The following is a 12000-nucleotide window of genomic DNA, read 5'->3' on the forward strand; positions in this document are numbered from 1 at the left end:
TCCATCCATCCAGCTCATGCGTTACAGGTCTTAAACTATTAACGTGTCTCTGCCATGGCTGAGACAAAAGATCCAACATAAAGCTTTAAATTACAACTAGATGTGTCTGAAATCTCTGGGGCGAGGCAGCAGTTTGCTTTGTGAGCTTTGGCCGCTCCATGGAAAGTGAACCAGGGCAAAGTGTAACGGCTCGCATCGCGGAGACACTGGGGGGTGTAAGCCGGGGGGGGGTGGATTCACTGCTGTAAAGATCTTTTTTTTTTTTATTTATTATTTCTCGCAGATTTCTTTAAAGTGTCAATTGTGGGGGGGAAATGGGGATGGGGGCAATAGGCCGGTGGAATTGCTAAAAAGGGGGAGAGCAATCTGTGCGGGGAAGAGCTGAGTGGGGAGGTAGATAATGGGCTGGCTAGTGGAACCGTGCCTTTTTGCGGACAGATCGACCTGGCTCACAGTGAGCCCAGTGCAATGCAGCGCGGGTGAGTCTATTTTAGCTCTTGTTTATATAAGAGAGTGAGAGTGAGAGAGTGAGAGAGAGTGAGAGTGAGAGTGAGAGTGAGAGAGAGAGAGAGAGAGAGATGTATCAGAAACAGCTGTTTTGAAGTTAATAGGAAAATTACAACATATTTGGGCCAAGATTTCTAACTAGTCACAGATCCCTCACTTAGGTGTGCCTTTAATGATGCTGTTTGCTCCCCAATATTCTTTTAGCCAACCTCCGAGGCAGTCACAGAGCAGCTGTATTGGTACCGAGATTAGATAACACACAGGTGGACTCTATTCAGTCATTAGCCATCATCAGGCAGCTTCTGAAGGCAATTTGTTGCACTCAGAGAAAAGGGGGCTGAATATGTTTGCCTGTCAAACTTTTCAGTCTGTAAAAATTTTTTAAATAATGTATAATTTGATTTTCACTTCACAATTGTATGCCACTTCGTATTGGTCCTTCACTTAAGATTCCAAAACAATACATTTTGCCACATTTTAACTTTTTGATCAACAAACAGCCAAAGATGGCTCAGTAGATTTTAAATCATATGACAACAATAACAGGATGGTGTTATACTGTGGTGTCCTGGGACACAGCTCTCCCTTTCAACTTTGCAGGGATGACACTGGGTGACAATGTCAGTCATATATGCATCATTAAACTATTAATTTCTCTTCTTCCACAGATGGCACAGCACACCCAGCAGTCTGCATTGTTTGATAACAAGGATCAAATTGGACCGGATGCAGCTGACTTTGAGTCTGTCAGTATCATTGGACTGAGTTGACTGTTTTTTGTAAAGTGCTTTGAGACCATACCTGTATTAACTGACCTGAACTCACCCTGTATGTTTAAAAAATGGTTTCTTCCGATTTCATGTGGTCTATTCTCTACATTTCATGAAGTGTTATTTCAATAATAGTGGCCATACATTTGATCCCACAATTTCACCACAACAGCAATACTTTTCAATGACACTGAATTGGGTCTTAAGAGACACAGATTGGACATAACCCCCCATAACTACAGAGGAACAGGCTTTCTGGCTGCCCAAGCCACATTGATCACTGCCGACTGGGCCAAACAGAGAGCCTGCCCTACAAAACACCCAAAGGCAGCAGATAGGCTTACCTGTATTGGAGCGTCGGCGGATGCCAAAGTCCCAGCTAGAGGTAATGTCCATGGATTGAGAGAGCTCACAGGTATGACTGTCCACCATGCTACCACTGCCTTCACTGAGAGAGGCTGACCCAAATGATCCACAGCTGCTACCAGGCACCAGAGTAAGCTGGCACTTCTCCAGGTCCACATCCTGGTCTATTAAAACCATCTCACACATTCCTGTATCATCACTGGTCACATGGGACTGTCTGATGTGGGCCAGAATAATTGCTGGGTTGTCCAAGAAAGCCATTTCCTCTGCTTTACAAAGCAGAGCCTAAAGCTTAGGATGATTTGGCTGTCTTTTACTTTAAGGCTCTTCGCCAAAAGAGCCCTTTCTCTTCAGTTTCTGTTTAACTGTGTTAAAGCAATGGCTTATGATGAAGCATCATCTCCTCCTGCTGCTCTCCAAACTATTGACTATGCTCCATCGTAGAAGTGTCAACACCTGGTTGGAGGGAGAAGACAGTTAAGACATGAAGCAGGAATAGGACAGTTTATTTATTCACAGACATAACCTTCACTGTCAGTATCACTAAGCAAAAATGTAATTTAAAGGTCATATGAAAGCTACATTAGTTTGTAAAATAACAGTATATTCTGATAGTGTATATTATATACACCATGGATATGCATGAAAGTTCTAAATATATAAAATAATAAAATATGTAAAAAGGAGAATAATATGCCTTTTTCTACAATGTGAATGGAAATCAGAATCTTATGTCAGTCTTTGTTACAGGAGCATGCATATTGCTTTATATATTTCTTGTTTTTTAATAGAATATGCATATAACCTCATGCTTGCTGTAATGGAGAGGAGAAGCCATTTTCCAACCCTAGAAGATGCTGAAAACTGACAACAAATGAGCCAAGGCCTGAGTGTTCAACAGAGAAAGATGAAAGCCACCAAAGCAGAAGCAGTAAAGGCCCACAGGTCCAGGTTTAACAAGGATATATGAGTTTTATTAAACATCTATTTTACAGATGGCACATTAGAAATTACACAACTAGATATTTAAAACCTGTGCAATCTTATGAAGACCAGGATGGTCGTACTTTTGTCAGGACACATGATCGTAAAATGCGTTAACCGTATTTTCCCGACTATAAGTCGCTCCGGAGTCAAAGTCGCACCAGCCATAAAATGCATAATAAAGAAGGAAAAAACATATATAAGTCGCACTGGAGTATAAGTGGCATTTTTGGGGGAAATTTATTTGATAATATCCAACATCAAGAACTGAAATGTCATCATGAAAGGCAATTTTAAATAAAAATAGAACAGAGGCAACAACAGGCTGAATAATTACGCTACATGACACAACTGAGAACGTGCCTGGTATGTTAACATAACATATTAAGAGCTATTCAGATAACTATAGCATAAATAACTTGCAAAGAAGTTAACCAAAGCATCCGTGTCACTCCAAATAACTAAAATCCAGTGAAATCTTCATCCTCTGTGTCACTTTCAAATAACTCTGTTAACTCCGGAGGTAGCTTCTACGTCGCTTACGTCTGATTCATCGTCAGTCGCAGTTCCAATTATTCCAGCCTTTCTGAATCCAGACAGAATGATTTCGGTTGTCACCGAAGCCCATGCTTTGTCGATCCATTCAATGACTTTCAGGAAAGTTGCACGGCGCATTCTCCCGGTTGCCATGAAGCTGTGCTGTCTATCCATCATCCACTGCTCCCACGGGTTCCGCAAAACTGCCTTAAAGCTCCTATTCACGGAGATATCAAGTGGCTGGAGTATTTTGGTTAAACCCATCTAAGTTGTTTTTAAAAGTTACCAACAATGTTGAAATTATCAACACAGGCCTAGAGCACCCTCTTGCGGTTTGGTGTGAAAATAATGGGTGTAATGATATACCGGTAATAAATAATTTCACACATAAGTCGCTCCAGAGTATAAGTCGCACCCCCGGCCAAACTATGAAAAAAACTGCGACTTATAGTCCAGAAAATACGGTATATTACTTCCCCAAATAAAGTAATAGCATGTAACTTGGGGGTATTGCGTATGGGGGCACAAGGGTGGGAACGTGTGAGTGTGACTGCGTACGTGGTTTTCTGTTTGTCTTTTTGTCAGGTTGGGTTTGAACTGCCCCCTCTCCCGGGACATCTCAGATCTCCACTAAGTGTGGAGCCCATCCCCTCTGTCCTACTCTCCTCCACTGGCTGGCGCCTTGGCCTGCTGGTGGCTGCGTTGCAGGGCCTGGAGCCCGGTGGCGCTGTCGGGGCACCATTGGGCTTAGCTTTTCTGGGCCCATGACTGGATCCGTTCCAGCATAGCTGGCTGCCAGCGGAGCCCACAGGCTTGTCCCCGCAGCTCCCGGGGGCTTCGGCGTTGTGGCTGTTGGAGGGTTTCCTGGGGCTCCTCTGTGCTCTTCCCTGGGATGGGGGAGGCACATTTCCCTGTATTGGCCCCTCTTGGGAACCTTTTCTTTGGGGGTCCCTTTGGGTATCTGGGGTTCTGGTTCCCCTGGCATCTGCCTCAGTGCTCTGAGGGACGAGTCTTTGGCTCCTCACAACCACTATTGAGCATCTTTCGTTTGGAAAAACCTCACATATACAAGTGCCCCTACAAACACCTACAGGTGCTTGGGCTCAGTTACTTACAGATTCACTTCTATACAGAAAACCCCTATTATTATCTTTAGCTGTCACTTTATACATTTCATATCAAATAATGCTGTATATTATTTCAATAATTATTGTCCCATCGCTCTGACCCCCGTTATCATGAAGTGCTTCGAGAGGATCCTCCTAAAGTACATCAAGGACGCAATCACTGCCGGCCTGGTCAGCCTGTAGTTTGTCTACAGGGAGAACCGCTCCACAGAGGAAGCTGTCCCGTTAGGACTGCACTCTGCGCTGACTCAGGTGGTCCTGTGTTGGTGATCCTCAACACAGGAACACCGCAGGGTTGTGTCCTCAGTCCTGCTCTCTTTACCCTTTTCACCCAGGCCTGTTCTGCAACCCACCCCACAAACACAGTGGTGAAGTTTGCAGACGACACCACTGTGTCCAACAATGAGTCCCACTACAGGGATGATGTCAGCAATCTCACACAGTGGTGCTCCATGAACACCCTGATCCTGAACATCAGTAAGACCAAGAAGATAATAATAAACTACAGGAGGTCCAGGAGGACTAAACACACTCCTTCTCTACATACAGGGGGAGGTAGTAGAGCATGTGGACAGCATTAGGTTCCTGGGCATTCACATCTCTTTCGACCTGTCCTGGACTGTGAACACCTCCCACCTGGTGAAGAAGGCCCAACAATGACTATTTCCTCAGGAAACCAAAAAGGTCTGGACTTTCCACTAAAGTGCTAAATAACTTCTATATAACTACCATAGTCTTATGTTCCAGCATAAATGTGTGGCATGGGAGATGCACAGTTCAGGAGAGGACTTAGCACAGGTGGTGAGAACTGTGCAGGGGATTGTGGGATGCCGTCTGCAGGATTTATGCAGAATGAGTCCAAAGAAGGGCCAGACGCATCTTCACTCATCCCACCCATCCAGGCAATGCGCTGTTTGCCCCTTTCCCATCAGGTAAATGCTTCAGAAACCTCAAAGCCAAAAAAAGAAACTTAGAAACAGCTTCTTCCCAAGAGCTGTGAGGGCAATCGCCCCCTGATGGGAGACTGCAGTCCAATGCTTTAAAATCACCCCACTGTTACTAGCCCATCACAGGGCGGTCAAAAGTAGCCGGTCAACGGCGGCAAATCACCGTCTATAGCAGCTCTTGCCGCCGCCTACATTTCCCCGATCATACATCCCAAAAATCCCCTTTCCATCTGTCTCCACTGAGAGCAACATTAACGAGTGATTGGGTTCTTGTTCCAACAGAGATGCTACTTTTCCGATCAAAACACAGACCGGTGTTATGCCGAAATGTGCATGCATATGCGTCCCCTGTCGCGGGAGTGCACCCCGCTCTGTACAACTGAATATCAACGAAGAAAACGGATTAAAATGTGACCAACGCAGTTACTTGTTCTTAAATTAATGATATCAAAACATTGTATTAAACCTCTTGTGGGAAAAAAACTGTTGTTATTTGGCAGTTTCGTTTACAAATTTACGGGTGTTATCCATCCATCCATCCATTTTCTGATCCGCTTAATCCCTCATGGGGTCGCGGGGGTTGCTGGTGCCTATCTCCAGCGTTCACTGAGTGAGAGGCAGGGTACACCCTGGACAGGTCACCAGTCTGTCGCAGGGCTACGGGTGTTATGAACAACATTAAATCCAAAGTTTTTATCCGAGGTATGGCTGATTTATTTGTTGTGGTCTCTTGTCATTCACACACAACAATAAACCGTGAGAGCCAACGTGAGTTTTGAGACTGCAAAGCTTTGTCTTAAGCGGAAGATCAAACATGCACAGCACAGAGCACTGCGTTCATAGACCAGTGTGATGCATTCACGAGCGTCAGAAAGGTATGGTGCATTCAGGAGCATGGGACATTTCAAACTTACAAGGAAAGAGGCATAAAACGGAATAGAACTTAACTCATACAGTAATGTATTTATCCAGAAACAGCGTGGGCTTTCTTACAATACTGAATGCTTTATAATTGTATTTCTGATATTTTTTGATTATGCACACCTGTTAGCTTTTTATTCTGAAAAATCTATAATATTACATATAATATAATATTACAGCAGCAAATTATCAAAGTTTTTCAGTGGATGCATTTTGTGTTCATCTCTAGAATCCTCACCGATGATATATCATGTGTGTGTGATGAGTGCAAGTGAAATTAAACTGAGAAGAGATTTCGAAAGAGCAATTTGACTGAAATAAATTCAACATGTAAATTCAATTTCAAATTCCAACCCTGTATTTTTATCATAAAAATTTGACTTTGTTCGTGAAGAAATGTTACGATCGTTTTTAGAACAGAACTGTGAATAATAATAATAAGATGAATAGACCTCACCTAATCTGATCTGTTTTATGTGGTGCTAGTAATTCAAATTAAACTAATTTTATGCAAATGGAGATTACCTTACCTTGTTAAAACATGATAACATCATGCGAAAAAATAATGTTTTAAGAATAATAAAAAAACAAAGGTTGTTTTTGAAAAATTGATCATTCACTTTTTTTTTGCCTTTTATTCAATTTGAAACATGCACTCTGACTCTATTGTTTAAATAATTACCTGTCTTGAAAGCTTCCAAAATACATCAGGGAGACTCTATTTTTCAAAATTCTCCCCTCCGGGGCTCGGGCACCGGCATAAGTGCACCCTCCTACCTGATAGTGTGTGGCCTGCAGCTGTAAAAAAGTTTGACTGCCCTGCCATCATTCGTTACAATCACCTTAATGTTATTGCCTACTTGAACACCATCATCTCAGAATATCTAAATGCACATTGCTGTAAATGAAGCCTCAAATCATCATTGTACAATAAGCACTACTACTTAATTATCTGTCATCTCTCCTGACTCTGCTGAACGCTACAAAAAAAAAAACAAAAAAAAAAAAAAAAAAAAACTGTAACCACTGTTCATTGCCTGTTTGTCAGTTTGCCTTCATTATGTGTAATGTGCGTAATGTGAGTAGCCAAAGAGAAATTTCACCATGGTAACACGTGGTGACAAAAAAAAAAAAAAAAAAACACTCTTGATATTCTTTAGTGATTGTATCAAGGTGTTGGTTGGTTGTACCTGTAATACTTTATCAGTTGGTTTTGCTGTTCTTTTTATATCACTCTTTGCAGGTGTAGAAGCAGACTCAGAAGATGTTATATTGCTCTCTCCCTATCCTCTTTCTCTTTCACCTTTTCTCCCTTTTAACATTTTGTCTCATCTGTTTCTCTCCAAATTTTCCTCTTTTACCTTCCTGTTTCAGTGTCCATTGAACATGAAATAGTCCCAGCATAAAATTTAATAAAGCTTCTTGCATATATAAATCGGAGCACTATGGCGAAAGCAGTAAGGTTCCACTTGTGAAAGTAAAATCTCTTTTTTGCATTAAGACAGCAATTCTTAATGCCACATTGCCAGAAAGGACACAAAATAATCTCTGCTTTTTAATATAAATTCATTTAGAATCTGCCAAATCTACTCATGCTTTGGTTCCTCATCCCCTATAGGACCAGCTTCTACAACTTTTTGGTCAGGAGCTGGTCTCAAACACGCCTCTTTCCATGCACTTGTTCAGAAACCCAAGGTGGTCAGTGATACACTGCAACTGTTTTCATGGGCTTTCTGACAGATAAGGTCAACCTACAGCATCAACTTTCCATTCTTTTTCCATAGGTTGACACTCCCAACAGTCACACAGGCTGATAAGTATATGCTTCGGCGATGTTGACACCACCAGTTGTAATTGACTAACGGAGCCTAAAGAGGCTACTGTGGTAAATAGAGGAAAACTCTTTTTACCTGTCGGGCAATTGGGGCTTGTATGGGAAAGTAGAAAAATACTAATATGCGCAATGCTCCTTTAAGCCAAGGTTCAACATTGTATTTCTTCTTTAATTCCCTGAGGACATTTAACATTTTGCCTGATAGTAACCTCATATTTTTATTGAGTATTTTTGGAAATTATAGGAAATAAAATGGTTTACTGTCCATCTATTTAACAGTGTTTTCAACTAATTAATTCAATATGACCCTTAATGAACACAACATGGCAAAATCGTATATACATGCCCTAATGACAATGGGATTTTTATACAATTAAAATCTCAGAAAAAAAATATTATGACCCCAAAAATCCAAGCATGAGATTAACAGCCTGACTTCAAAGGTGTTTGAGGATATATTTTTTTATAAATGTATTGCCAAGTTTCAGGGATCACCAACCTTTGAGAAGTTGAGAGCTACTTTATTGGTACTGTGTTGTACAAAGGGCTACTTGTACCTTTGAAATAGAAGAGTCAGAACTCACCTTACCTTTATTTAATATAAACATGTTTTTAATGCATTTCTCATTTTAAATCTATGCAAATACAAGTATGATTAAGGAAGAGCAACTAAATAAAATAACATTTTAAATGCAGCTCACTGGAGGGTTGTGCTATTTTTTGAACAGGCTTGAGGGCACCACATATGGTCCTTGGGGGCTACCTGGTGCCTGCAAATCCCTGGTTTAGGGCATAATCAGCAAATTGTGCTCCAAACATGTTGTCCAGGTTTTTAATGAGAAAATCATTTTAACGAATATAAAGACAATAACTATTTAATGCAGTTGAAATCAAGACTCTTTTTGATTCAGTTTGCAGAAGCTCTGATTGACCTTCAGTGTAAGACAACATAGTTTTGAGTTTTAGATTTGAACTTCTTAATAAAGTTTATGTATGTTCTAGTATTATCAGCAATCTACAAAGACGGGACATTTGTTATTGTTAATTGAGGTTCCAGTGCGTTTTAGCTGCCAGATTTAGCTTCACCACAATGAAGTCAAAACACATCTATCTGTCAGGACTTTGTCAATCAATTTCACTACTTCTCAACAACCGCGCCAACATGGGTCAAAACTACACACAACCTTAACCAAAGTCCTGCAAGTTATGAAAATTAAAACTTCGGGTAAAACCGAGGTTTAAAATGTGGGATTACTTTGGTGTTTTAAACCCAGATTATAATAAATGAATTTATAAATGTATCATTAACTATGTCTGGCTGTTAGTCTGTGGTTGGACAAGCTAAACTCACAGTGCAAACCTTCACTGTAACTTACACCAATCAGGTATAACATTAGGACCACTGATAGGCAAGGAGAACAACACTGGTTATGTCTTCTACTTGCCACCTGTAATGGATGCATCAGGTTCGGCAACAAGTGAACATTTTGTCCAACAGTAGTTGTATTGGAATTGAAACGGATTGACAAGGATTTGAGCGAGTTTGACCAGGGGTTAATGACTGTGATGGTCAAACAAGTGGAACTGGAACACCCCACTCCCCAACCCCTTGTTTAAATTTACTGAAACAAAAAAACTTTAGTGATATTCTCAATAACTCAAGGGCCGAAACAATAATCTGATTTAGTGTTTGTAGTTCAGACACTTTCCATGTAGACGTGAGAAAACAGTTGCAAACACAAACCCATTTAGAAGTCTACTATAAACACAAAGCTGTCTACGGTTTCAACAAACTTCACAGCGCTGCTATTGGTGAGGCCAATCAGGCTCCAAAGTTAGAACTGTTCTTATCCTGAAAATAATGCGTTCTTCAGCAAACACACACCAGATCAAATGTTCCACACTGAGCTCCTGTCGAAGAGGACACATCTTTGAGGAACCGAAGTCATTTAGAAAGCCTCAGAAATCTCAGCGGCTGATGTTAACGACTGTTTCAGTGTCATGTTTCTGTTAACCATTTCTATTCGTTTTTTGCACAGGCAGTTTCATGGTGAGCTTGTATAACGAACCCGTTGTGGTATTTTTAGATTAATGGTCATAAATGGTCAGACAAACCGAGCATGTAGATGTTAGCTTACGAAGCTATTGTTGTGCCTCCTGATCTAACCTTGCAAATTAGCTAATTTAAAACTTCGCCTTTGCTCTACAAGCACATTTAGCATCACGATACTCACTCGACACTCATACCAATATACCACTTTGAACAAAAAGGGTCCAAAAAACATCTGGTGGATTTAGTTACCTCGTAAACCAACCAAGGGAGCACAGAGGCTGGATCTGGTTAGCTGTCTGCAGTTAGCCGCTATCATAACCTCCCAAAGTCCCACCTTCAGAACTGATTGCCAACAGGGAGAGCAGAGGTCTGCGACTGTTCATTATATCCGTGACAACTGCAGATAAAGGAAATCGTTCTTCTCATTGTTGACGAATACTGTATAACAGAAGCAAACCAATTCCGTCTACTGTGGTGCGTTTATAACACCTCGGAAGTTGGAACTTTCATTGAGGAATTACGTCACACGGGTCACACCAAAAATACTGCCAAGCCGGAAAGCTAGAGAAATAAAAATAAAACAAATAAAAAGTCTTAAATAAATAAATACTTACTAGTAGATTTCATAGTCACATAAAAAAAGACAAACTACAGAAATATAAAATATCTTTAGAGTAGAATAAATTAATAAAAATAATCAATGCAAACATAGACTCTTAAGCCAGTGCCCACTGATCTCTATTTATTCACTGGATTGCTGATTCGCCGTTGGTAGTACACGTCGCTGTGAAGCCACCAGCCGCCATATTGGTACTCCCTATTTTCCTCCAGTCACTAGGGAATACGTGCACTACAACATCGAACAACGGTGATTTGCTCATGTTCGGGTGGGGGGGGGGGGGGGGGGGGGGGGGGGGCTTAAGACTTTTAAAATGTCAAATGCTATATACTTTTATGTTATGTACTAACACTATCAAGTATTGAGAAAGTCATGTGCTGAAATATTTAGCATGTTATTCATACACATACACACACACACACACACATATATATATATATATATATATATATAAAACATGCAAAGTATTTCAGCACATGACTTTCTCAGTACTTAATTGTGTTAGTACCACAGACATATACGTAGACGCGTCATCGGGCGCAGGTTCGCACGTCAACGTCACCGCCATATTGTATGTGGTAGAAAAAAGTTGAGTTCTGTTATTGTGAACGTGAATCAGAGAAGATGCCTTATTCCTGTGCTGCATGGAAATGTATTCTGGCTGATTTCACTACTTGTATCTGCCTTCTATAAACTAAGGCTGCACCATGTTGCAAAACTGGTGCAGCCTTAGTATGTATGTATATATACTTACATACATACATACATACATACATACATACACACACACACAGACACACACATATATATATATATATATATATATATATATATATATATATATATATATATATATATATATATATATATAAGGATCAATTTGTTAAATCTAAACATTGTGGTCTTCATTATTTCATAAAACCGTGTCACATGTGAACCTTTAGGAACAGACGTTTTGGGGGAGTATTAAAGAGGTAAAATTAATAATATGAGAAAAAAAAGTCCTAGGTCAATAAAGTAAAAAAAAACAAAAAACACAAAAGTGATAATGTTATGAGAAAAACGTCATATTATGAGAATTAAGAGGGAACATTTCCAGAATAGTCACAGTTTGCAGAATTATTTCACTCCTAGAGTAATAGGGCCAGGTTAGATTATTTTAATTATTTTAATTCTTTAGGAGAATAAATTCAGGAGAATGAAGCCAAAGGGATACGGAAATAAACTTGTAATATTACAAAAACAAAAATACTACGAATACAAAGAATATTCAGAGATTAAAGTCCCTCTGATACTGTTTAAGTGACTGAGTAACTGCAGATTTGCCACATTTAA

General features: G+C 40.3%; 1 protein-coding gene across 2 annotated transcripts in view; it reads right to left on the reverse strand.

Annotated features, from left to right (window-relative positions):
• The window catches only part of mapkap1 (MAPK associated protein 1), a 99703-nt gene extending 89155 nt beyond the window's left edge, over window positions 1-10548 (reverse strand). Inside the window, exons 1-2 of one of the 2 annotated variants that reach the window (XM_036128679.1) lie at window positions 10296-10548; window positions 1622-2099 (exon numbers count right to left, since the gene is read on the reverse strand). In XM_036128679.1, coding sequence (XP_035984572.1) covers window positions 1622-1904 — 283 coding nt within the window. In that variant the 5' untranslated portion in view covers window positions 1905-2099; window positions 10296-10548. Of the gene's footprint in view, window positions 1-1621; window positions 2100-10227; window positions 10249-10295 lie in introns of those variants that run through there. The other variant, XM_036128680.1, reaches the window with a different exon arrangement.
• Between the last annotated feature and the right edge of the window lie 1452 nt (window positions 10549-12000).

The sequence above is a fragment of the Fundulus heteroclitus genome, unplaced genomic scaffold (genome assembly GCF_011125445.2).
Source record: "Fundulus heteroclitus isolate FHET01 unplaced genomic scaffold, MU-UCD_Fhet_4.1 scaffold_107, whole genome shotgun sequence".
Taxonomy (NCBI): Eukaryota; Metazoa; Chordata; class Actinopteri; order Cyprinodontiformes; family Fundulidae; genus Fundulus; species Fundulus heteroclitus.